We start from the raw sequence: 27,982 nt of genomic DNA, 5'->3' as shown, positions 1-27,982 counted from the left end.
GAGCTATCTATACTCTTTAATCCCCTTCTATTTTAAAGAATGAGAAAAAAATTCTTTCAGACTATCTCATCACCTACAACCAAGAATTGTGACTCAGAAAGGATTTATGGCTAGTACAGGGGTACTGGACACAGGCTAGCATGGGGCTGATGTAGCTCAGGGCATAGCATGTCTTTTTCTTTTCTTTTTTCTTTCTTTCTGTCTGTCTTTCTTTCTTTCTTTTTTTCCTTCTTTCTTTTGAGATGAGGACTTGTCATATAGTTCAAACTCGTGGCAGTTCTTCTGCCTCAGCCTTCCCAGTGCTAGGATGCTGGGCATTCACTACCACACCCATGAAGGGCACGTGCTCAGCGTCATGTGCAAGGTCATTTGTAGGTTTAAGTCCCACCACCACAAAAAAAGAGGAAAGGGCTGGCATGGTTGAGTAGAAAGGATGCAATGAGACCTACCTCTCAGTCTAAAGTACCAGAGAACAAGATAGCAGGACTCCAGAGTGCTAGCTGCTCACTCCTTCCTTCCTTTTTAGCAAAGTCACAAGGGAAATGTGACTCAGGCTGGGTTACAAAGAGTAGCAATGGCATAGACTGAGAAATGCCCAAATCCTCAAAGAACTGAAAGCCAACTACAGATGTCCTCTTCCCAACGGAATTGGGAGTAAGCACAGGCTCTGGGAACTGATGCTTCCTCAACCTTTCCAAGATCTCTCCCTGAAGGATTTTCTGTACTGGGCTGGGGAGATGGCTCAGCAGTTAGTGGTCTTTGAGAAGACTGGGTTTTAATCCTCAGCACCCATATGGGGACTCACAGTCATCTGTCACTCCAACCCCAGGGATCTCATGTTCTCTTCTGACCTTGCTTAACACCAGGCACACACATAATGCACAGAGATATATGCAGGTAGAACATCCATACCCATAAAATAAAAATAACTAAATCTTAAAAAAAAAAAAAAAGGAATTTTCCCTGTGATAGTAATCATCTCAGGGAAAAGATCCAGTGAAAGCTCTCGTCATCCCTTCCAAACCTATGAGCTAAAGAGCCTCCAAGATGCGCCTTGAGTTTAGACCCCAGAGAAAGAGAGAGCACAGAGGCCAGCAGACAAATGATGAGAGTCTTTCTCCAAAACTGTCCACTGAGGATGTCACCCAGCGGTAGACTGCTCACCTACCATGCAGACAGCTCAATTCAGTCCTCACCATCAGAAAATCGGGAGAAACAAAACGAACCCATATTTAAACCATGTTGGAGTCATACTTTGAACCAAGTGTCCGGGCTTACATCTGCAATCCCAACCTTGGAAGGCTAAGGCAGGAGAGCTGCCATGAGTCCAAGGTGAGCCCAGGCTCTGCAGTGAGTTCCCAGGCAGCCTGAGTCTGTCTCAAAATATTGATGATGATGATGGTGATGATGATGATGATGATGACGACGACGACGACGACGACGACGACGATGATGATACCAAGATACCTGCTAAGACTTGAACTTGTTGGCAAAAACAAAACAAAGCAAAACATGATCCAACCTGGCAATGCCACAGCTATTGGCTAAACCAAGTCTTGAGCCTGAAGCCTACAGCAGTAGAACATGGGCTAAGGCTGCCAGACAAGTAGAACACCCTTCCCAAAGTCCATTCAGGTATGTTCCCAAACATTCAAGGACAATAATTATAGGACAGAACCTAGGGCTCTGAGGACACTGGGTCAAAGAGGCTACTCTCAGAACTGCCAACCAGGGACTGCCTGAGGGGTAAGCAAAGGGATAATCACACCGGTCAGCAGAGAGGCCACTGTTCTTGCCAGATAGGATCTTTTAAGTGATAAAGATCAGCTGTCCTGCTTCTGATTGCTTCTCTCCCTCCTCCTCTTCCTCTTCCTATCCATCCTCCTCCCCTTTCTCCTCCTCCTAACTTTCTTATGGTTCTGGAGGTTGGTAATAGTATTGCTCATGGTAGGCAAGCGCTGTTCCCATAAGCTACCTCCCAGCCTTCCTCTAAGCTGCCTGTCTTCGCAGTTTCCCTGGCAAGGGCAGCCTTTATGTGGTGTTCTTGGGGCAGAAAACACAAGTTCTAACCTGAAGGAGAAGACACCAGAACAATGATAGCATGATCTTGGGCTCATGTGCAGTGATGATGGGTGAGCTTCTCCTTGGAGAGGGAGGAGTGCTCAGGGGAGCACAGAAAGAAATTTAAATGAGGAGCAAAGTGGAATGTGGTTGATTTAAGAAAGTGTTCTCCCAGCATTCCCTAAGTTGAGGCTGGTCACTGTTCTTGTGGGGCATTCAGCTTGCAGGGCATCGAGGAGCAGTCATGTGACCTGCAGTGGTAGGACATGGACTAAAGCTGCCAGCCACATAGGAGGACATCCTCTGAACGTCCATTCAGGTACGTCCCTGAACATTTGCAGACAGTCAAAATATAGGAGATACAAATTCAAATTCTGCTGAGTTCTTCTAGAATATTCCTCACGTCCTTTTCCCTGTCCTTCCTCACTGCCAGGATAGCCAGAGGATAAAATCATACACTGAGGACAGCAGAGTAGAAGAACAGAAACTTCTGTACAACTCCTGGATTTCCTTAGCAAGAGGGAGACTTCCTGTTAGTTTATATCGTTGTCACTGGTTTTATAAAACATGGAGGAGTAGAAAGAGAGAATGAAGCAAACAAGGTGGTGGGGGCCACTCCACTGAAGCCCTCTAGAGAGAAGGGTGCTACAAATAGTCCAAAGTCACAGAAACACTGTGGGAAGGGGTGGCTTTTCAGAATTACCATGTATATCAAAGACAGATTTGCTAAGAGAGGAAATAAGCACCCATGAAAGGAAACCATCCTCAGAGTGACAGCAGATTACCTCAAGCCACTGGCAGAGCCTTTGACCTAGCCAATGACAGTGTTGTGAAATTATGGGATGTGGCCCTTGGGCCACTTACCAAAAAAATGAAGAACAGTGGGAGGAATGGCTGGGTTTGGTTTTGTCCTGTTCTGGGAGATTTCAATCCTTAAATACCTGTGTCAAAAAATAAAAACTTGTGTTCTCACTTAAAAGTCTCTTCCTTTATTCCAAATGTGCTTTTAAAGTATTTATTGAGTGAAGAGAAAAGAAGGGATGTTGAAAGATGAAACAGATGTTGAGTCAACGGTTTTCTTCCAAGTTCTGGCAGACATCAGGACTTTTATGTGTCTGTTCAAAAGAAGTATGCTTGCATTTTAAACACATCTTCCTTTATTCCGAATGTTCTCTTACTTACAAATACATTATTTTACTTTTTAAAAGTATGACTATCTCATCAAAGAATATAAATTATAAACATGTTCCCTAGTAAGATCAATATAAATGATCATAAAAAATTATAAATCTTGAAATAAATCACTGCACCATAATAATAGCTATGTAATTATGTGGCATTTGAAAAATGTTCGCCCATGAAATTTTTGGAGAACATTTCAATTTTCTTAAATGTAAATTTCTCTACTTCCTCAAATATATAGACTATAACATGAATTTTAATCATGTGAAGATAGATTGTATTCGAAATGAAAATGGGTATCAATTTATAAAGGTTTATTTCCCTAAACAAACAAAGGAACAACATTACATACGTGGCTCAAACTTCAGCTCTCCTGCCGGCCCTGATGGAGCAATCCCTTGTTGGAATTTCTTCTGTTCCAGCTGCTGTACGGCCTGGTAAGTGGAAACAAAATATAAAAGCACTGCTTGTTATTTTGGGTCATATATGTGATCTTTGGCTAAGCTTAACAACCTGAGTCTTCCTAGAACACTCTTCTGTCATACCCTGGACATGAATGTTGGGTGAACACTGTCTGACTTCACTCGGACTCAGAGCAGAAGATAGCTTGTGAGATGGGCTTTAAGGAAGGGTCCACTATGGGTCATCGGTTCCATGGGGCTCCCCAGCAGCTCTTCCTCCAGCCTGAGAACATACCTGTTATTTTTATACACATTCAATTATCCCTCTGACAAAGATCTAACTTCACAGTCAGGCTCTGTGGTGCACACTCGCAATCCCAGCACTTGGGAGGAAAGGCCAGGTTATCTTCACTCTATAGAGTTTGAGGCCAACCCTAACTACATGAAACTCTGTCTCAAAAGCCAATTAAAACAAACAAGCAATTTGCTCTCTTGTGTAAATATACTTTATGAGGTATTAAGCAATGACTCCTCTTACTCAAGATTAAATAATGTTGCCCCAAAACTCTGACAGTTGCTTAACATACCTAGTTTGGGGGGGGGGGGGAGCTTTGTTTTGTCTTTTTTTAAAACATGAATGCCATATAATCCCATGGGCTTTTAGAAAAGGCAACCTGGCCCCGTATCAAACTGTGATGGAGATCTGAAAGGTGGTTGAGAGGCCCTACTAAACAATAATGGGGTTTTTAATCCGGTCTGGCCAGCTAATGGTACTCCTGCTTGGCTCTGTTCTTAGGGCTATGTGTCATCAGCCCTTTGGGCTCATTCACTGGGAAAGGTCTAATGGCCTTAAAGTTAGGCACAGCAGAGTTTGGGGTATAAACAGGTAGGGTAGATCTCTGACCAGGCAATGAGGAAACCCACCTAACCTGACAAGGCAAGATCTACAGTTATCTAGAAGATAAAGCTCAGGCGAATCTGTGAGGAAGTTTCTAGATTGAGTTAATTGATGTGGGGAAAGCTGCTCTAAGTGTGGGTGTTGCTGTTCCATGGATGGGGTCCTAGACTGCATAAAATGGAGGAAGCAAGCCAGATACCTTCATCTGTCCGTCTCTGCTTCCTGACTGTGAATGCAGCGTAACCAGCTACCTGTTACTACCCAGCACGCCTTCCTTCCCTGACAGACTGCGCCCTCAACTATGAGCCAAAACCAAGCCTTCTTCCTGTAAGTTAATACCTCCGGTACTGGCTGGGGAGAGGGCTCAGCGGTTAGAGCACTGGCTGCTCTTCCAGAGGTCCTGAGTTCAATTCCCAGCAACCACATGGTGGCTCACAAACAACTGTAATGGGATCCGATGCCCTCTTCTGGTGTGTCTGAAGACAGCTACAGTGTACTCATAAATAAAATAAATCTTTTTAAAAAAAAAAAATTCCTCTGGTACTTTGTAACAGCAACAGAGACTGTAACTAATACAATTTGTTACCCTGAGTGAGGCCTAAGGGACACAGGAGTTTTCCTTTACCCTAATCTTGTTTATCTTGAAGACAAGGCATGTGAAGGTCACAAGGTCCCCCTCAGGCAGGCTGATAAGACTGGCTGCATTCAGTTTGATCTGGTCTACAAATCGAGGCTGCCAGAGTGATGTCAGACAACCTCTAAGTTCACTACTGTGACATATGCATGTTGAAGGACACACCTCCCAGTGCCAAGACAGGTGACAGGTGTCATGGAAGGAACCATAACAAGAACTAAAAGAGGTGGTGCCCAGATTTCTGGAAAATCTATACCCAGAAAGGACATAGGCATCCCTTTTGTTAGGCCGGAGGTTTGGGGACAAAGCTAAGATGGCATGGGCCAAGAGGTCCCTACCCTTCTCCTCTGACCAGGAACCCATGCTTCCAAAAGCCTGTGCAAAGCACAGGACAAAGCCAGCTCCTAGTTCTGGGTTCCAAAGGGACGATGGACCTAAGACCACCCTAAAAGGCCTAAACTCACCAAATAAGGCTACAACCGCAGCGCCTCACCATTGCACCACTGCGCCTCACCATTGCACCACTGCCTCCCTCCCCTTCCCTTTAAGAAGCCCCTACCCTAAACCCTCTGTAGGTTGGGGAATTTTTCCTGCTCTTGGCCAAAGATAAAAGTCATTGCTCAGTTGGTGTGACAGGTTTTCAATGATTCCTTGAAAACTTGTAACAAAACTAGTTTTAAAACAACACTAGGGCTAGACAGATGGCTCAGCGGTTAAGAGCACCAACTGCTCTTCCAGAGGTCCTGAGTTCAAATCCCAGCAATGACACGGTGGCTCACAACCATCTGTCATGGAATCCAATGCCGTCTTCTGGTGTGTCTGAAGACAGAGACAGTGTACTCACACACATGAAATAAATAAATCTTAAAAAAAAAACACTAAAATTTAAAATATGACTGCTTAATGGTACATCAAAGCATATTATAAAAACACAAAGTTAGCCTGGTATTTTATTGGACTTCTGAAGTTTCAGCACTAGAGAGGTGGAGGCAGGAGGACCAGAAGTTCCAGGCCAAACTTGGCTACCTGAGAACTTGAAATAAATAATCCAAAAACACCACCACCAGGTGCCTTTAATCCCAGGACTCTGGAGGCAGAAGCAGATGAATCTCTAGAGGCCAGCCAGAAACCGAGTTCCAGGACAGCTAGGATCACACAGAGAAACCCTCTGAGTCTGAGCCAACCTGATCTACATAGTGAGTTCCAGGACAGCCAAAGCTACACAGAGAAAACATGTCTCTTTGGGATTTTTATTTTGGTGGTGGTGATGTTTTGGGTTTTCAGGGGGTTTCCCCCTTTGTTTTTGTGAGATGCGGTTTCTCTGTATAGCCCTAGCTGTCCTGGAATTAGCTCTGTAGACCAGGCTGACTTTGAACCCACAGAGATTTGCCTGCCTCTGCCTAAGTACTGCAATTAAAGGCATATGCTGCCATCACCCAGAAACCCTCTCTCGAAAAAGCTAAATAAATAAATAAATAAATAAATAAATAAATAAATAAATAGCACAGAACAAAAATCATGGGCTTTTGGCAAAGCATCTGACATCTGGTTTGGGTTTCTTATTACACTGGAGACCAAGCCCAGGGCCTCACACATGCTAAGAACACTCCCTGCCTCTGTGCTATTCCTCCAGCCCCTCACTTGGGTTTGCTTGTTGTTTGTTTTGTTTATTTTAGACAGACTTTACTCTATGACACAAATTGGTAGCAGGGCTCAAACAATCCTCCTGTCTCAGTACCTTGGATTCCAGATGTGCACCACTTCAAGGGGCCCCTGAAAGTCCCAGCAAGCCACACCCCTCAGTGTCTACCTGCTGATACTCCTGCTTCTGGGCCTCAAGGTGGTCGTGCTGGCGCTGCAGCTCCTCCTTCTGCTTCTGCAGTTCATCTGCCTTCTTCTTAAGTTCATTCTCTTGGATAGCAATGATACTTTCATACTCTTTGAGCTCTTCCTCGGTGAATAACTGCTGCTGGTCCAGTGTCTAAAGGAAAAGAGACGTAAATAGCAATGCCAGGAACACAGAGATGTTTGTGTTCAACTTTCAAACTCTAGAATCATCATTGCACAGAGGAACATATATGGTATGCTTTTTGGCAAAATAAGAAAATATATATTAAAAAGGCATCCTGGTTCATCCCTATAATGGCCTCCAGTTCAAAGTCAGCTCAAGTGACAGTGAGTTCCAGTCCAGCCTGGGCCATAAAATCCTCTCAAAATACAAAACAAACAAGTGAAAAGGATTCATGCCCAGGTTAGTGATGCAGCTTCCAGAACATCCTGGGCTACATGTGAGTGAGTGAGTGAGTGAGTGGGTGGGTGGGTGAGCGAGTGAGCAGGGGTAGGTGAGCAGAAAGGAACAATAGGAGGGAGGGAGGGAAAAGTGTGTTTATCAGTGATTTCTTTTTAACTAATTGATTTACTATATTTTAAATATTTATTTTATGTTATGTATAAATGTGTGTGTATGACTGAGTGTATTTATGTGTACCATGTGCATTCCTGGTACCCGTAGAGACCAGAAGAGGGTGTTGCATCCTATAGAACTGGAAGTATAAGCAATTGTAAGTCACCTTCTATGTACAGGAAACCCAGCCATGGTTCTTCGCAAAATCAGTAAATGTCCTTAACCACTGAGCCATCTTTCCAGCTCCTGTTCATACTTTTAAAAACTGTTTCCTTTCTGATTCTTTGAGAGAGTCACATATAGTCCAGGAAGGCCTTAAACTTGCTGTATGTCTGGTGATGACGTCTTGACCCTGACCCTCCTGCTTCTACCTTCTAGGTACTGAGATACAGACACACATGACCACATGTGGGTTATGTGCTGCTTTGTATTTTATTTGTGTTACTGGAGACTGAACATAGGTAGGACCCTGACCCTCCTGCTTCTACCTTCTAGGTACTGAGATACAGACACACATGACCACATGTGGGTTATGTGCTGCTTTGTATTTATTTGTGTTACTGGAGACTGAACATAGGTAGGACCTTGCGCATGGCCTTGGGTGCTCTACCACTGAGCTACACTTCCCGCTTCCTTTTTTCCCACCACCACCCTCTTTTCACTTCCTACTCTGACAAGGTTTTATTTGTCAGTTTGCCCAGGCTGGCCCTGAACTCACTCTGTAGCTTAGGCTAGCCTTGAACTTAGAGCAATGTTCCTACCTCAGTCTCTGGAAAGTACCTGGCCTAACAGATACATCCCCATTTAAGCTTCTGTAGATGGAGAGTCGAGGTGGTGGAGCAATGCACAGGTCAGAGAAGACAGGGTGTCCTTCTCTATTTCTTCAGGCAGGGTCTTTGACTGAACTTGGAGCTAGTCTGGCAGACAGCAAGTCCCAGTGGTCCTCTTCCTCTGCCCCTCCCCTAACAGGGTTATAGGTGTGTGACCACGTCTGACTTTTCATGTGGATTCTGCAGATTTGAACTCTAGCTCTCACACTTGCATGGCAAGCACTCTTACCCTCTGAGCCATCTTTCAGGCCCAGCTTCTTTTGTAACAGCAATAAAATATTGGAGGACAGGTTCAGTGGCTTATGTCTATAATCCCAGCACTCAGGAGACTGAGGCAGGAAGGCTATTTCAAGGGTGAGGTTGAGGCAGTCTCAGAAAACAAAAACATAATGGTGCATGCCTGTAATCACAGCACATGGGAGATAAGGCAGGGAGACATCCTTGGCTATATGAGACACTGCCTCAAACAACAGTAATGAAATATCTATACAGTGTAATGGTTGACTTTCCTACTTACACCCCAATTCCCAAAATAATGACCCCTAGATTAAATTATTTAGGAATAAATGCCCAGATAAGCTTGATCTTGTTTCCCAACTAGCTCATAACTTAATCAATATGTTTATTCTATTCTATGAATGCCACATTGCTGGTTACCTCTCCTCAGTTTTATGTATCTGTCTCCTCAGAGTTCCGGGAGAATCTCTTCCTGCACCTAACTCTATCCCAGAGTCCTCTCTTCCTACAAGAATCCCCGCCTATTACTTCCTTCCTTATGCTAATAGGCCACCAGCTTTTTATTGACAGGTGATGCTTCCACACACTGCACAATAGATTCTCTCTACAGTAAAGACAGCTCAGCGGGTCCTTTAATTTATTCTTAAAATGTACCTATGTTTTAAATTTTCAGTGGCAATTTTATATTTAGCAAATGTCTACTTTTAAAAAGATTTCTAATTTGAGGGCTAGGGAGATAACTCAGCAGTTAGGAGCCCTGGTCACTCTTGCAAAGGACCCAAGTTTGGTCCCTGGCACTCACATGGTGGCTCACAATGGTCTGTAACTCTAGCTCCAGGAAACTGGATACTCCTTTTCCACCTCCTCAGGCACCAACCATGCACAGGGTATACATATATACATACAGCCACTTATACATACGCATAAAATAAAAATAAATGAAGCCTTTTTACAAAAAAAGAGTTCTAATTTTACATAGTATAATCATAAAAAAGATTTATTGCTAGAACGTTTTCCAAGGAGACAAGGAACTATTATTTTATAGTGGCATTTTATGTCAAACATGAATACTGTAGAATTACACAAACAAACATAATGAGGAGTGACAGTTAAAGGCGGGACACAGTGGTGCAGAGCTTCTAGGACCACACGTCCCTCTAAAGTCGGGTCTTCTTACCTCCCAGCTATCGGGCTCCAAGAATTCTTTCTTCTCTGTGGCTCTCAAGAATTCCTCCAGAGTCACCAATCGGTCTTTGTTGTTATCAATCTGATTAAAGGAAAATATAAAAGCAACATAAATAAATCTTCCATATTTTTTAAAGTATAAATCTTCTTAGGAATGCCACTTTGCAAACATTCAGCTATTAGGAACAGGTTAATGTACACAAAAACAGGAAGGAGAATAGAAGGACTCTGTTTTCATCGCATAAAGAAACACACATCTTCCTCTTCTATCGGAATTAAAACCTGGAAATGTAAGCTGTCCATCCACCTGATATGCTGTAGCCCAAGACCAAGTCAGGAATCTGCCTGGTTAGGTTGTTATGGCCAATGCCTTCACCACAATAAACATAATCCAGCTAGACCCAAGTGCTTAGGCAAGAAAACCCACCACTCAGAAACAGCTGTAAAGGCCAAGAATAAAGCAGGTAAGATTGAGATGCTCAACTACTGCTTTTCTCAGGCATGGGGCTATGCTTTCCGAGGTGGGGCCTCGGTATATATGGATCTGGCTATGAAGTCCTCTGCCTCTGCCTATCAAGTGCTGAGATTAGAGGCAGTGTGGTGGTCTGAAGGAGAATGGTTCCCATAGCTCATATATTTGGAAGCTTTGTCATCAGGGAGGGCATCAGTGGCACTATTTGAGAAGGACTAGGAGCCGTGGCTGTTTTGGAGTAGGTGTGGCCTTGTTGGAGGAAGTGTGTCACTAGGAGTGGGCTTTGAGGTTTCAAAAGCCCAAGCCAGGCCCAGTGTCTCACTCTTTCTGCCTGTAGATCATGATGTAACTCTATTACTTGTCCCACACCATGCTACAGTGCCATTATGCTCTCTGCCGTGACCACACACACACACACACACACACACACACACACACACACTGTCTTGGCCATGGTGTCTCTTCAAAGTAACAGAGAAGTGACTAAGACAGCATGTACCACCACACTTGCCTTGTTCAACTCTTTTTTTAAAAAAAGGAATATACCTAAAGCACACTACAGACATCTAAGCAGAAGTCAATGGCCTCTCTAAGTCCTCTCCAGTGCACAGTGTACAGTTCTTGGCAAACTCAGTTACAATGGTGAACTTTAACGATCAAAAACAAATTCATGTGACCCTCAGGCTATGACAGGGTCTTGGTTGGCAGTCCAGGCAAACCTCCACTCTACAGGGGCCTCAGTTCAGCACTGAAAGAGCAACATTCCTGTGGATATCACTGAAGCCAAACAGCAGCTACCCTGGGGCTAGAGAGAAGGCTCAGCACTTAAGAGCATTTACTGTACTTGAAGAAGCCTGGGGTTCAACTCCCAGAACCCTCTTGGTGGCTCACAACTTCCTGTGCTTCTACTTCCGGGCTGTAGAGCACGTGGGCTGATAGAGGGTGTCACGGTCACCCAAGGACTGAATAGAGCAGGAAGGTGAACACGGCCAAGCACAGGCCCAGCCACTGCCACATTCATACAGAGGATTCCAGGGACTTGAAGACGACGGTGTGAACTGTACCAGAGTGCCAAGTGCTACAAGGCCGCACTGCATTGGCCAGCACAGGGCTGCCCAGACCAGATAGCCTTCACTGGGACAATCAGCACGGGTTATGGAGACAATAAAAGACCACGTCTGCCCTCTAGTGGAAGGAGTGATCCAGTACAGAGATGAAACCAGGCCCAAGAGATTCAGGGGAATCAACAGCAGAAGGGTCTTTGAAGAGAGACACCAGCACTCTTCAGGGCTTTCAACAGGAGCACCAACCATGACTGATTACCCACATAGCAGATACAAGGCAAAATGAACGGGCAGAGAGGAAGAGGGCCTGGAGGATTTGGTGGGAAAGATGGGTGATTCTCTTGGTTGCCCCTTTGTAGGACACTGGAAGGAAGGGAAGAGGAAGAAGGGCATCTTGAGGTTTTAAGAACAAAGAATAAGAATGGGAATAAGAATGGGGAAGTTAATGGACCAGGGATTAGGAAGCCAGGCAGGGCCTCCTAGGGATCTGGGTTCACAGCCTGGAACTAGTGAGTCAGTGAGCTTGCTTTTGTGTTAGTCTCCGCCCTGCGTCTCTGTTCCAGTATGGGGGCAGAGGGGTGAGTCGGGGTGCACATCAGGGTTGCACACTTGGACAAACACTGTGCTGAGGCACCTGCCCTGCTCACCCCTGCCAGTCACTTAACAACAGTACTTAACAGGGTGCTGCTTTTAGAATCCAAGTCATGGGAGAAAGAAAAACTCAAAAGTAAAATTTTGAAAAAGTCAGTTGCTCTAAAAGACAGATGGCTCCAGCTGTATATATAGCAGAGGATGGCCTTATCAGCATCAACGGGAGGGGAGGCCCTTGGTCCTGTGAAGGCTCGATGCCCCAGTGTAGGGGAATGGTGGGGCGGTGAGGTAGGAGTGGGTGGGTGGGGGAGCACTCTCACAGAAGCAGGGGGAGGGGGTATTAGATTGGGGGGTTGCCAAGGGAAACCAGGAAAGGAGAGAACATTTGAAATGTAAATAAATAAAATATCCAATTTAAAAAAAGACAAATTAAACTTCAGGTCTCTGTGATGGTTTGTGTTGTGGAGGGCTCTACATCGCTCCCTGCAGCTCAGCATGTGCTTAGACAGCCCATGAGAGGTGCCACTGTCTCCTCACTGACTGTGGAGACACTTGAGGCAGAGGGAAGTGAGCAGACCTGGGGCCTGGCATGGCTGGGCATCAGTCTTATACCCTCCGTGAATGGGCCTTGGGCAGCTTATGCTCCTGTGTCATCCAGGGAGAGGACACTCTGAAGCCTGGGAATATAGGACTCCAAGGAGCCAAACCACTCTAGGCCCAGCCTTAGCTGAGCAGTCCTACCTTCCTATACCCCTGAGGCTTATGGACGGCAAGCAAGATGTAAAATTTGTTGTCGTAATTAGTAAAGAACTTGGGAGATTTCTTAGTATAAGCTGAGTATCCATTATCTAAAATGTGTGGGACCAGAAGTGGTTTCATATTTTAGATTTTTTAATTAATTCATTTTGGATTTAATCTCAGCACATGGGAGGTACTTGCAGGAGGATCTCTGTGAGTTTGAGACCAGCCTGGTCTACAAAGAGAGTTCTGGGACACCAGAGCTACACAAAGAAGCCCTGTCTCAAACCCTGCCCCCCCCCAAGAAATTTTTGAGATATTTGCACATACATAATGGTATCTTGGGATGGGACCAATTAAATAGGAAGTGGAACTATTAGCCTTTTTGGCTAGGTGTGGCTTTGTAGGAGGAAGTCATCACTAGGGGGTAGGCTTTGAAGTCTCAGACGCTCAAGCCTGGCCCATGTGTCACTGTCAGTTCCTGTTGCCTGCCAGTCCAGATGTAGAAGCCTCAGCTTCTCCAGCACCATGTCTGCGTGCACACCACCATGATGACAATGGACTAAACCTCTGAACTGTAAGCCAGATCCAAGTAAATGTTGTCCTTTATAAGAGTTACCTTGGTTATGTTATCTCTTCACAGCAATGAAACCCTAACTAAGACAGAGCCCTAAATAAAACTGATTTATGGTTTATATATACAATTTATACATACAGCTTGAAGGCTTGTATACAATAAATAACTTGGTGCATGAAACATGAAAATTCATGGGATAGGCTTTCCCATGTCTTGCACCTTGATCAGTGACCAAAAAGTGTTGAATTTTGAAGCATTTTGGGTTTCTGATAAGGGCTTTTCAACCCTATAAAAGCTTATGTACATTTAAAAGATATTAACATAATTGTTTCTTCACTACCCCAAATGTTTATTGCTGATATCCAATAGTAGCATCATCTTATATTTAAAGTGGTTACAAATTATTTTGTTAAAGAAATCTAGTATAATATTATGGTCACGAATACAAAATCAATTAAATACTTATTGTGGGGGCTGGGGAGATGGCTCAGTGGTTAACAGCCCTGCTGCTCTTGCAGAAGACGCAGGTTTGGTTCCCAGCACCCGCATGGGCTCTCACTACCATCTTTAATTCCAATTCCAGGAGGTAAGGAGTCTTCTTCTGACCTTCTCAGGTACCAGAGAGGCACAAGTGCACATACGTACACACAGGCAAACACTCACACACATAAATAAATCTAAAGAAACAGCAACTGCGTGTTTATTCCTCCGTCGTATGACAAGAGTTATTGCAAGAACTTGAATAATGAAAGGACTGGCACGAGCCCTACCCTTAAAGCATACCTCATTCATGACGTGCTCTCTCATCCTGAGCCTCTCCTCTTCCATTTCTATCATATCATCCTCTGCATTCTGCGGGTTATACACTTTGTCCAACTGAAGAAAGGAAATGTGAAACACTAACATTAAAGAAGAGGGGGTGACCGAGGGGACCGAGGCAGGCCCGACCGACTGAGGGTGTAACGAACATTTACCTCTTTTGTGAACAGTGCTTCCAATTCTTGTTCATCCAGGAATCCATCGTTGTTAACATCTAAAGTTCAATAGTCACAAATGCAAAAGCAAATTTGAATCCTTCAGAGGGTAAACAGGTAAAATACAATTACAGCAGTTTGCAGAAGTGGTGCAGGGTAAAGCAACCATCGGCTGCAGGCTAGGGCTTCAGCTTTCTCATGAGGCCTCAGAGCAACCCAGGGGACAAGGCTATATTTACAGTGCATAACCATGTTTCAGAAAAGTGCATAGCTGCTATTTCTTTCCAAAGAGACAGAGCAGTATCCATAAGAATAAAAGTAGCTAAAACAAGATTTAAGCATGGTCGTGCTTTGTATCCCTAACTGGCCTGGTACTCACTATGTGGTCCAGGATAGCCTATGCAAGCAGTCCTCCTGCCTCAGCTTCCCATGTGCTGGGATTACAGGTGTCACCACCATAACAGCTTAGTAAATTTTAGTTCTCTCATAAAAAGTTCGTTAGGTATTTCCTAACCAGCCACTGAATTACCTCCAGTTTGCAGACAGCTCTGGAGGAAATCATACAATGACTTGATAGCAAATGTGGGCAGACAGACACAGTTATGATCTAAGATACCTTCTGAGGTCAGCTAAAAACTATTAGTCATTTCACTTGAAGGGGAAACTCTAAATGTGACTACTGGTAGAACTCAACAGCAAGCCATCACAGTAACCAGTTACGAGTAAATCAAATACAGACTTTTCAAACAGCAGTTATAAATATCAATATTTGATTCAAATCTGTTACCATGTAATTTGAAAAATGTCTTGGGGTCAAAGTCATTAGGGTCCAATCCATCAGTCTCTTCCCAAACCTCTTTTAGTTGATCTTTGCTTCCCTGTGAACCAATTTTAAGAAAGTGCTCAAAACAAAACATAATCTATGTATAGAGACTCAAAAAAATACATCTGAGGAAGTTTTCAGAATTAAGACTCAAGATTTATATGCTAAACTTAGGACAAAATTCTGCTACAATAGCCATCTAGACATGATTTCTGTGAATCGCAGTCCTTACGGGGTGATTAACTTTGGGGTGGTCTTCATGCTTCCTCTTCATCTCTGCAAACTTGGCTTCTTCCTCTTTCCTCTTCTCCTCACTCAGCGTTTTTAAATATTCTCTGCGTTCATGTTCCTTCATCATCTCATACTTCTTAAACTCCTCATGCCGAGTCCGGTCATACTGCTCCAGATCCGCGGTGGCCTAGAGCACAGCACATCAGTGTGCAAGAGAGAAGTGTTAAGCGTCATTCTTTTTTGTTTCTCTTACCTGCATGTGTGCAGTGTGCATGCGGGTGTACACGTGCGTTCACATGTGCTCGGGCATCTGTGTGCAAGTGTCTGAGGTTGATGTTAGGGGCCTACCTCGATGGCTCCTCCCGACCTTAGTCATTGAGGCAGGGTCTCTCAACTGAGCCCAGAGCTATCTCCCCAAAACAAAATAAAATCGCTCTTAAAAATACCCTGAGCTCTCTAACAAATGCAAACAGGAGAGTAAAACCAACAAACACTGGACTATTCAAAGAAAACAAAATACAAACTGATTTCAAAAAGAAGACACTGGGTCAAACGTGAACATACAGGGAGTAAAATGGTAGTCAACAGCTATTCACTGAGTTTTATAACTGCCCAACTAAAATATCAAGCTTGTCAATTTCCCTCGTAACTAAGATAATAATAGGTCCACAAACTCTCCTCTAAAACTGCCTGGGCCAACCAATGTGGTAGTTCATGCCAGTATTCCCAGAATGCATGGATCCCTAACATGCATGAAACTCTCAGTTACACTCCTAGAACCACACACAAATACAATATAATCATACAATAAAATGATAATATATAATAGTTAATAAATACTACTACATATAGATGTAGCATATATAAAATAAGTATGATAGTAATGAAATTATTATGGCTTTTTCACAGGGAGGAAGGGCAAATGGAGACGGAGCAAGATTTCAGAGACCATTCCAAGGAATACCAAGAAAGTGAGCTGACGAGGAAACTGAGTCCCGCAGAACCTTCACAGGCAGCAGGACAGAGTCTAAAATAAGAACTACAGATACTGCAGTGAGTGGCTAGCTCAAGCCTCGTACAGCTTTTGCAGCGTTTTGGCTTGGATAAGTGATGTGCACCCGTGTTAGTCCTGATATTTGTAGTGAGAGAGCTTAATGCAACCTCCAGAAGCTCTCCAGAGCATAAGAAAGTTAGGTTCCTGCTTCACTGAGATTATCTGTCAAATCACAGATCCTCAAAGGAACAAGAGGACCCCAGCTTGAGGGCATCCTTACCGCCTTGATTAGCATATCCAAGTCTTTGGATTCAAATGTGTCAGGATTCTGGTGGTTCAGGTGTTCAAACTGCTTAAGAAGAAGGTGGTGATTCATGCCAGTGTCTGCAACAGTGTGAGAAAACAGCAAACATCAGTCTCGGAGGATAGATACCTCACATTAACCTCAGGCTCTACACACATGCATACATGAATGTGCACACACTGCTCATGCAAACACATGAACACATACATACCACAAACATAAAGACAGCATGCTGGCACTTAACATAAGAACCTCCTTGAGCCAACACTCAAATCTCCTCCCATTGTCCAGCACCCACCTTGAAGGGCATCCAGCTTGGCTTTGATGAGCATTCTCAGTCTTCCTACTTCTTGCCTCTTCAGTTCATCCAGTCTCGTCCTCACTTTGTGACTTACTAAGTCCAGCTCTTGACTCAGCCTCCCGCTCTGTCAACAAAACTAATAAATTAGTTTTATCTAGCACATTTTATTTTATACCTGATATAATGGAGTAAACATAGCACTGCAGGAACTGGAGAGACAGCTCAGCAATGAAGACCACAGGCTGTTCTTCCAGAGGACCTCAGTACCCACATCCAGATCCAGAGAAGCCAACATCCTAGCTGAGATCTATGGACACCGCATGCACATGCACAGATACACACAAGCAAAACACTCACGCATTAAAATTTAAAACATATTTTTAAACAGCATTATCTTAAAACTGTAATAGTTTTGACTGAGTTGGATACATTTTTACATTACACAAGTATTCCTTTTATTTCATTGGGCATGAGGACTATAATCCCAGCACCTGAGAGGTGAGGGCAGGAACTAAGAAGTGCAAAGCTACCTTCCTCTTCATACCGGCCTAGTCTTCATGAAACCCTGACTCAAAAAAAAAAATGGAGGGGGGGAGGACTTGGCTCATTTACTAGAGTATCTGTCTATACCTGTAATTGCAGGCAGGAGGATCAGAAATTCAAAGGCTTTGGCTACACAGTGAGCTCGAGACCAGGCTAGAATACCGAGTCTCTGCCTCAAAAGACAAAATCAAACTATTCCTTCAAAGCAATTCTTTTAAAAACTAAAAATAGAGTGAGCACATGACCCAGAAATTCCATCCCCAGGACTCTAACTCAGAGTCCGAAGCATGTTAACACAGTAACTTCAGCACTGTTGTACTGGTGTTCACAAAAGCATTACTCAGAAATAGGCAGAAATAACCCAAATATCTTATCCACTGGTGACAGATAAAACTCTACAACAGCCTTCCCTCAGGTCAATCCCTAGAATAGGGCATTAGTTCCAGGACCTGCACACACATTGAGACCATGATGTGTAAGTGCCTTACACACAATGGCAAGTGTCACATATAACCTATGCAAACTACACTTTCAATACGTATATTACACATAATGGTGTTCTTAGGATGGAGGCAAATGGTTGTCCCTGCCGTATTAACATAAGATACAGCTCACTGCCTCCTCGGTTAATCTGGAGCTGACTAGGCCCTAGCCTGCTCTTCACCTTTGAGTAACTTCCTGCTCTCCTCGGAACACGATGCAATCCACTACACTTGCTGTACACAGCTCTGCACCACCACGTGAGTCCCAGCCTTTGCGTGTCGGGCTCAGACACCAGCAAGTCCTCCCTCTTCCTTCTATAGTTGAGCTCTGACATGATCTCTGCTGGGAAGAATGACTTCCTCTTCTGCTTCCCACAGGCCACACTGTCTACCTCCCACACATCTCTGTACTGTAACAGCTCGGATCCATCCACCCAGCCCCTTTCCCATCTTGTCTGCAAAGCTCTTCTTCCTTTCTCCAGTATTTAGTTCAGCGCGTGCCAGGCCCATTGTCCAACTCCACTCACCCTTATCTCCTCTATGTCTGCTTTCTGGAGCTTTTCTCTGAAATGCGGATCTGTTTCCAAGACTTCAATCACTTGCTTGAGGTATTCATCATAATAAAGTCCCGTGTCCTTTGATACAAACAGTCACAATTCAGAAAGTGTGCCTTAGTCAGAACAGCAAGACCTGAGTCCAAGCGGAGTACACAGAGACAGAATGTTCTTGTGGGAGAAGTCATGCAGGGAGAACTGTGGCAAGCAAGTGAGCTTCCTGGAGGTGGCCCACTGTCTTTTGCATGACTGTGGTGGGTGTGCCCTGAAGAGGCCCGAGGCCCAGGGACTTCAGCCCAGGATTGCTTCTTGCTGCTGATAATGTCTGCCACTGCTGCATTCCTCATTTTCTGTCATGCTGTAATTGAGCAAACAAAGGCCCTTTCTGCCTGCAGCCTGCTATGACTGATTCCTGGGCATCAGCCCACCCTATTGGGCAAGTGTCCTGCAGATCAACATGAAAGATACACTTTCACGAACTAATGCTGTTTCCAAGAATTATTGAATTTATAAAATTCCTGATTTGATTCGAATACGTTTAGGAAGTTAGAGTAATTGATAGAAAGTTTAAGAAGATAGTTTTAGTTATTTTGCCAAAAAATATAATAAAACTAGAATCAAGAATAGAATGTGCTCCCTCCTCATAAAATAAATAGTTAGTAAACGCTCCATGAAGGAGTAAAATGAGCTTTCATGCACCACAAGCATGCAAATTGCAGTAGGAAGAAAAATAGTCTTAGAACAAATTAATGATCAAAGAAAACATTCATTCTAGGTCAGGTTCAAGGATGAAGCCACAGGTGTGCACCATGATAAAGTAAGGATGAACTAGGATTGGGTGATGCTATAAAATACTATTGGGCTGGAGAGATGGCTCAGTGGTTAAGAGCACTGACTGCTTTCCAGAGGTCCTGAGTTCAATTCCTAGCAACCACAAGGTGGCTCACAACCATCTGATCTGAGGGATCTGATGCCCTCTTCTGGTGTGTCTGAAGACAGCTACAGTGTACTCACACACATAAAATAAATAAATAAATCTGTTTTAAAAGACTACTGCTTTGAACTTATAATGAGCTATGAAATGAAAAGGAGATAAAACTACTACTTTGAACATATCAACAATTCTGCTGTAACTCCCTCTTATGTAATATTTTATCTATCTCTGAATGAGGTATTTTTTTTTCTTACATAGAACACTTTGTCTTAGGGGATATAAAAAGGACTAAAGGAAAAAATAAAGTTGTTGGAGTTTGCTCAATTCACCAAGTGTGTATATATGTATATATGTAGGTATGTGTGTATATATGTATACATATGCATGTGTGAAAATGATGAAACTTGCTTGTTAAAACCTCCTTTGCTTCATCCAGTGTGTGCATGACTTTTCTCTTTCTTTTTCTTTCTCAATAGACCCTAAGAGTTAAAGGAGTTCAGAGTTTCTCGCTGGTCACAGAAAGTACCAGCCCCAAATAAGAAAGTTTTTTTTAATCACCTGCTGCTATCAGCAGGAGGCAATGGCCAGAAGCAATCAGTTCTGGCCCCAGAAGAGTAAAAGAGAGTTCAAAATTTCAAGCCAGTAACAAGCAGTGCTGGTCTCCAGCCACCAGAACCTCCAGCTCGGGCTCCCTCTCTTTTCCCTTTTAATTTCCTGCTGAGATCAATGGAGGCCCCCACAGTGCCAGGAGCTACCAGTTTTTGGGCTGCTGCTGACTCTACACCCCACCTCATTTACCCCTGGTGTCAACAACAGCTTCAACAGTCAAGAGAGAGTTCCAAATCAGGACCAATAACACGGTTTATTATAAAATAAGTATAATGTCCTGTGTGGTTTAGAAAGTGAAGCTTTAAGGTTGAGTGTGCAGCTAAATGGTAGAGTGCTTGCCAAGAATGCAGAAAGTTCCAGGTTCCATCCCCACCACTGAAAAACAACACAATGGTGTGAATGGGTTTCTGGGAAGAAAAAAGAATGGTCTTTCCCATGATCATGTCTCCCTCCTTAGAAAATAATAGTATTTCTCTTCTTGGCTAATCACTGCTACATACTAAAAATGTGTGATTACTTCTCCTAAATACCAATTACATTAAATAGCATTGGTCAGTGTTATGTCACCTGATTCCCAGCCAGTGGCTTTTTGCTACTGCTTCAGAAATACTTCCCAAATGTGGGGTTATATGTGCAGTCAACATTAGCAATACGTCATGGTCCCTCCACTGGCCAGGATTAATACGTCACAGTCACTGGCAGAATTAATACTTCACAATCTCTCCACTGGCTAGGATTAATACTCCATGGTCCATCCACTGGCCACAATTAATACTTCACAGCACTGGCCAGGATTTCACTGAGTGAGTCTTAGCAGCGATCTTCACTTCTTCGGCCATCCTAAGGCATTTACTTCTGGTTCGCCCATGCACTTACTGGCGGTTCTATCCTTGCACTTTCCACCGGCTCGACGTTGTGCACTTTGGTCTTGTCCACATCAATAGGAACAGCTTCCAGCGCAGTGAGCACGCACGGAACCAAGAGAAAACAGTACCGTGCTTGGATGGTCCTCCACCTCATCTGAAAGGGAGAAAACATTACAGCAAAGCCTGGAAAGAAGCTGCAAGGCTGCAGACAAGCATTCCCAGTGTCACCTCAATCATATACCCATTCCCAAGAGGCTAAACGCAGAACAAAAACAAACAAACCAACCAAGAAACACCTCCAGGAAGTGGGATGAAAATTGATAACTTGGAAAATTGACACTTAGAATAAATCACCAAAGCGAACTGGGAGAACAGCCGGCAAGATGGCTCAGTGGGTAAAGGCAAACACACCCAAAATAAATAAGTAAATAAATGCATATAAGAAAACATTAATTTTAAAAAGAGGAAAATCAAGGGAGAGCCTGATGGATTGACATGGCCTATCATCCTAGTACTCTGGTGGCTGAGGCAGGAGGGTTGTAAGCCCCAGGTGAGCATAGGCTACTTGTTGAGACCCTACCTCAAAACAGACAGAGCCTGGTGCGGTGGTGCACAACTACAAGCCCAGCATGTGGGAGGCGAAGTTAGGAAGACCCCTGCTGGTCTGAAACCAGCCCGAGCTACACAGTAATTTCCAGGCCAGCTTGGAAGCTATATCAAAAGCCTGTCTCAAAAAAACAAAAAAGGAGGGAGAGGAGGGTGTTGAAAGGAAAGTATGGGAGAAATGTTCAAAAGACAAGAACAAAACTTCTACCTTTAAACTGCTTCTAGAGGGAAACATTTGAAAATTAGACCCGGTGGCTCAACTCTTGCATCCCAGCACTTGTGAGGCTGAGGCAGGAGGACTGGACATGAGTTCAAGGCCAGTCTGAGCCACATAGTTAAGTTCCAGGCCATTTTGGGTGCAGAGGCTCTATCGATAAACAAACAATAGAAAGTAACACTGAGACTGTGGAGGGAATAAGGAAAACGGAGGACATGAGTGGGTCAGTGTGAGGGGGAGAGGCAGGGAAAGAGATGGAGACACTAGTGGGTAAAGACAGGAGAGGCAGGAGACATAAAACGCTGCTTGTTTAGCATCATGGGAGGAATCTACATTTAAACATGCATACTTACACACCTGTGACATAAAACCACAAGGGTGATATTAGTGAGAGAGGGGGAGGGGCCAGCGAGAGGAGGAGGACTGACGGGAAAGTAGGAACAAAACAGGGCAAAGCATATGTTTGAAAATGCATAAGTGAGCCCATTATTTTGTACACAAAAACATTTTAATTGAAAAAAACAAAAGAAAGCAGAAGGGGAAAAAAGATTAACTACAAAATCCTCGATACAGGGGTTGGGGATTTAGCTCAGTGGTAGAGCGCTTGCCTAGGAAGCGCAAGGCCCTGGGTTCGGTCCCCAGCTCCGAAAAAAAGAACCAAAAAAAAAAAAAAAAAAAATCCTCGATACAATCGGCTGGAGAGATGGCTCTGTGGTTAAGAGCATGTGCACTCTTCCAGAGGACTAGGGTTCAGCCCCTGGCACCCACATCATATTGCTCCCAACTATGTAACTACTGTTCCAGAGGGCCTTCTGCCTTCCGCAGGCACCAGGCATGCATGTGGTGCACAGACACACACAGAGGTGAAACACCCATACACATAGAATTAAAAATAAACAAATCTTAAATTAATAAATATGACAAAAGGCCTACAGGGAATCGACAGTTGAGAGCACTTGCATCTGGCAGCTAACGTTCACCTGCAGCTTCAGCTCCAGGGAATCTGATGCCCTCTTTTGGCCTCTGTGGGCCCTGCAAGCATACGGACAGACAGACACAGACCCATGAACATATAAAAATAAAAACTAATAAACAACTACAATGAAAACATGGTGAATAACCAGCCAGGCTGTCAAGATGGCTCAGTGGGTAAAGGCATGACAAACTGAGTTTGGTCCCTGGGACCCATACGATGGCAAGAGAGAACCGCTGAAAGCTATCCTCCTGCCTCCACAATTATCCTCTGATCCATGTGCACACTCAGACAATGAATGAATGTTTAAAAAAAAAAAAAAAAAAAAAAGCTGGGCTGTGGTGGTGAATGCCTTTAATCCCAGCACTTGAGAGGCAGAGACAGGCAGATCTCTGAGTTTGAGGCCAGCCTAGTCTTTATAGATCAAGTTCCAGGACAGCAAGGGCTAAACAGAGAAACATTGTCTCAAAACAAAACAAAAACAAACAAACAAACAAAAACAGTCAATAGTTGCTTTCAATTAAATTGGCCAGTAAAATACCAAATAGGTCAGGTGTAGAGGCACACCTCTGTAATCACATAACTCAAGAAGCAGGGCTGGAAAGATGGCTCAGTGGTTAAGAGCACTGACTGCTCTTCCAGAGGTCCTGAGTTCAATTCCCAGCAACCACATGGTGGCTCACAACCATCTGTAGTGGGTTCTGATGCCCTCTTCTAGTGTATCTACGGTGTACTCACATGCATTAAATAAACAAAATCATTTAAAAATCTATTTTAAAAAAGGAGAGACAGGAGGATTGCAGCAAGATCGTGACCAGTCTAGTCTACATAACAAGTTCTAGGCGATCAGGGCTGTATAGAAGAGACTGTGTTTCAAAAACACAGTAACAAAAAAGGAATAGGAAGGATGTTGGAGAGGTTTCCGTAGTGAGTATTACATTGTGTTCATCTCTTACATGTAGGCTGTCACAGGGTTAAAACAGAACAAAAGATTTCAAATATTATGAATACAATTGTTCAAGTTTTATTCTGTTTCCATAGCTCTGTGATCCATAGATCTAAATCTCCTCCAAGAAATAGAAAGGAATAAGATGCGTTTACACATGCAAGCTTACGAAGGGAACAGATAGAGAGTAATGTTAAGAACATCAACAGCATGGAGGAAGGTACACAGGAAACAGACGAAATACTCAGAAAGCCAAGAGCAGCGCTAAGACCTTGAGTGACTGACACAAAGTGGCAGGCTACCTGTGAGGAGCTCCTTTGCAGAAATGCAAATCCCCAGGGCCTATGCTGGCCTTGAAGACCAGAGACCTCAGAAGACCCCACCATCCTTATCGAGTCCTGTAGCTAATTCTGAAGCAACAGCAGGCACTGCCCTTCAACACGAGCCTCTGTCTACTGCTTAGAGCGCTTCTCTCTAAGGTAACTGGGGGCTGAGGGTGCAGCTTGGGGGCTGAGGGTGCAGCTAGGCAGTAGCAATTGCCACACATGCATGGGACCCTGCATCCCAACCCCAGCTCTGAGGTAGAGGGCAGTGTCCCCATGTTTGTGTGTTGGTGGTCACATGCATGTGTGTGCTTGTATGCATGTGGTGGTCAGATACTCCAGAAGCTGTCCACCTTCTTTTCTGAGACAAGGTTTCTTGCTGGGGCTTGCTAGGTGGACTAGGCTGGCTGGCTAGGGAATCTTGTCTTCCCCGTCCCTGTGATGTGATTACAGGCATTTGCCATCGAGCCTGGCTTCTTACATAGGTTCTGGGAGTCAAACTGAAATCCCCATTCTTGCATAACAAACATTTAACCAACCAAGCTATCTCCCCACTGACCCTGGGGGCTGTACTCTACTCGGCTGTGACCAGTCACAGCTGCGTCATCACAGCTCAGTCACTGGAGGATTTCTCTAGACCTCACTAGCCTTTCTTTATTGAGACCAGGTGGCATGTACCCAGGCTGGCCTCAGACTCTCTGTATAGCTGAGGATGACCTTGAACTCTTCCTGGTCTTCCTGTAGGTCTGGACTATCACAACCAGCCTGATCTCTGTATTCTTTAAGTTCATAAATCCCACCATCAAATTAGTCGGTAAAACAGAGACTCTTTCAGACACCTAATCAGAAATGCCACTAAAATTGCTCATGCTCAAACCGATTATATGAAATTACCAGGTTAAACAATTTATAAATACCTTTACATTTAAGCCTCTAGTTGAATAGGGCTCACTACAGAAGGCTGACATACTGGGAAGGCAAGAGGCCAGCTCCAGTGCTCAGACACAAAAGCCAACAGCAAAAATAACACAGATCAACTCCACAGACATCTGAAATCTTTTGGATTTCGCTGGAAACAGGAGGCTCCACCCTAAGGCCCAATTGCTTCCGGAGGCGGGAACAACACTCGGGCCGAAACACTGAAGGGCCTGTGTTCTTTCATTCCGGGTTTAGTTTTGGTTTTTACATGGCTAAGACAACTCATCATTGTATGTCATTCAAAACCAAAAGCTATTTTGCTTTTTAGGAATTTTTAAAAGCTAAAGACTGAGATTTATAAGGAGAAATCTGTGGTTTTAAGTCAAATACAATCATAAACACAATCAAGGGGAAAAAACACATATTATACGATTCAATCCATGTAAAATGCCCCCAATAGGTAAATCCCTAGAGAAGGAGATTATTACTGCTTACAGCTGATGGCAGCAGGAGAGGAAAGCAGAAATAAAGATTACCGGGGAGAGGATTGTTTAGTGGGGATGAGTATGTGTTAAATCAGGAAGAGCAGACAGCAGTATAGCATTAGAGAGCAGCAGGCACCAGTCAAGTGGACACTTTACATGAAGGCGGGGGAGGGGGGTGTAGCTCGACTGGCGACACATGCTGTAATTCCAGCTCCTGGAAGCTGGAGCAGAAAGACTGAGCCTGAGGCCTGGACTATAGAGTGATCAATAGTGATCAGCCAGGACTACTGGACTGGACCTCATAGTGAGGTAGATGGTGTGTGTGTGTGTGTGTGTGTGTGTGTGTGTGTGTGTGTGTGTGTATGGTGTGTGTGTGTGGGTGTGTGTATGGTGTGTGTGTGTCTGCGTGTGTATATGTGTATGTCTATGTGTAAATTACATGATGTAGAATCATCTTTCAATTTTACAAAGAAGAGACACAGAAAAATATCGCTCTAAATGTTTTTATTGTAAAGAAAAAATGATATAACTTAAAACCCATGCTTAGCATCTACTCTGGCCATGATTTATAATTTTCCATAATCTAAATTCATATTCTTTTTTAAAAGATTTATTTATTTATTATATATAAGTGCATTGTAGCTGGCTTCAGACACACCAGAAGAGGGCATCAGATCTCATTACAGAAGATTGTGAGCCACCATGTGGTTTCTGGGATTTGAACTCAGGACCTCTGGAAGAGCAGACAGTGCTCTTAACCGCTGAGCCATCTCTCCAGCCCTTAAGTTCATTTTCTTAACACATTCATCTTTTATTCTATCACTATCAGAAGAAAAAGCATGATCTTCCTTCTTTATAATTTTCTTGATAATTCTGTCAATTTTTACCTAAGCACAGGCTACATAAATTTAAATTTTCTTGCCCTCTGCTGAACTTTACTATTTGAGTGACTTTGTATTTTAGGCCAATTTTACTTGAAATCAGTTGTGTTCCTATTAGTGTGTTAAAATATAAGCATGTACGTGTATGTACATATGTACACTGTTTTGTATGACTGACAACTGCCTTTTTTGTTTTTATTTGCTGTGTGTGGGTGCGCGCGCGCGCGCATGTGTTTGCACGTGTGCATGTGTGCCACACTGAATGTGTGAAGGTCACAGGACTTTTAGGAGTTGGTTCTCTCCGTCCACTATGTGAGTCCCATCTCAACTTCTTTCCTTTTTAAATCTCTTTTAGATTTATTTATTTATTCTCTTGTGCTTTGCCTTCTTGTATATCTCTGTACCACATGTGTGCAGTAGCTGAGGCGGTGAGAAGTGGAGGTTGGGTCCTCTGGATCCACAGAGTTGTGAGCCACCGTGTGGGTCCTGGGAACCAAGCCTGGGTCTTCTACAAGAGCAACAAGTGCTCTTAACCACTGAAGCATCTCCACAGCCTCATCTGCCTTCTAATTCAAACATTTCCTGTTTAAATGTACTCAGATCACGGAGTCTGTATTTAATCAACTTGATACATGATTCTTTAGCTTAATGTGTTAAAAGTCAGGGGTTGTCTTTCAATTAATTGAAAAAAAAAAAAAAACTGATTGGCCAGGTGGTGACAGCAATACAGCTTCACGGCCTGAAAATCATAAACTTCATTGCAGTTTTTCTTACTGTCGGAACCTCATTACGTCTCACTGCTCACTATCTTCAAAGGGATTAAACTAAGTCAGACCCAGACTTAGTTGCACAACTGTGACCATAGCACTCGGAAGGCTGACACAGAAGGACTGCAGAGAGCCTGAGGCCACCCTGGGCTACAAACAAAGGGTGGCAGCCATAACCCAATGGTCAGTGCTCGCCTAGCATGCGTGGAGCCCTGACCTCAATCTCTGGACCTACAGGTGAAAGGGGCCGTAGTTGGCATCTGAGTGCTCCTCTGAAAGCAGAGAAAATGAAGCGGCTGGCCGGGGCGAACAACACTGCTGTCAGAGGAACAACCTGACCTTTTCGTTTATGGGCACTAATTGCTTTACCAGACTTTAGACAGGAAGCTACTACACAAAGCTATGGAACTCTGTGTTCTGAGACACAGAAGAACTCCCTATGAACAGCCACAGAGCACTGTTGAGAACAGCAGAAACTGCTGCAGGTCCCAGGGCTGACAGGACAGAGGTGACCATCACTGAGGCAAATGTCAAATTGTCAGTAACATCTTCCTGACACGGAGCAGATGTTCCATAACTTCTAACAAATGTAAGAAAAGGAGGACAGAGGCTCTAACTCAGTGGTACAATTCTCATCTAGCATGCGCCAGGTGAAGGGCTTGATCTCAGAAACACTGGGTAAGGTGAAGAGGCAAAGCTGATTTTAGTCAATGGGAAGGGTTGACAAACTCCTTCCAGTGTTCTCTCACAGGCCTCAAAATAATGCACTAACCCTAAAGGGGAAAGACACTGGCATGAGAGAATGGGCTTTTGCTCTTTTGAAACAAGGTCTTGTTATGTAGCCTAGGCTGGCATCAAACTCACAGCAACACCCCTGCCCCAACCTCTCAAATGTTGAGATTACAGATATGCATCAGCGTACAGATTTTTACTTCTCGAGATGTTTATTAATTTATTTAAAGATAAACTGGCCTAGG

At 43.8% G+C, this 27,982-nt stretch overlaps 1 protein-coding gene across 2 annotated transcripts in view; it reads right to left on the bottom strand.

Annotated features, from left to right (window-relative positions):
• Positions 1 to 3,027: 3,027 nt before the first annotated feature.
• Positions 3,028 to 27,982, bottom strand: part of Nucb2 (nucleobindin 2) — a 36,524-nt gene continuing 11,569 nt past the window's right edge. For both annotated transcript variants that reach the window (XM_006230095.5, NM_021663.2), the window contains 12 exon segments: positions 20,900 to 21,043; positions 18,454 to 18,561; positions 16,899 to 17,025; positions 16,577 to 16,680; positions 15,304 to 15,489; positions 15,036 to 15,126; positions 14,249 to 14,307; positions 14,058 to 14,150; positions 9,825 to 9,914; positions 6,987 to 7,157; positions 3,596 to 3,677; positions 3,028 to 3,176 (listed from right to left, as the gene is read on the bottom strand). In XM_006230095.5, the coding sequence (XP_006230157.1) occupies positions 3,169 to 3,176; positions 3,596 to 3,677; positions 6,987 to 7,157; positions 9,825 to 9,914; positions 14,058 to 14,150; positions 14,249 to 14,307; positions 15,036 to 15,126; positions 15,304 to 15,489; positions 16,577 to 16,680; positions 16,899 to 17,025; positions 18,454 to 18,561; positions 20,900 to 21,043 (1,263 nt within the window). In that variant the 3' untranslated portion in view covers positions 3,028 to 3,168.

This window comes from Rattus norvegicus, chromosome 1 (assembly GCF_036323735.1).
Source record: "Rattus norvegicus strain BN/NHsdMcwi chromosome 1, GRCr8, whole genome shotgun sequence".
NCBI classification, from domain to species: domain Eukaryota; kingdom Metazoa; phylum Chordata; class Mammalia; order Rodentia; family Muridae; genus Rattus; species Rattus norvegicus.
Note: the sequence above shows the minus strand (reverse complement) of the source record. Positions and strands in the feature narration are given on the sequence as shown.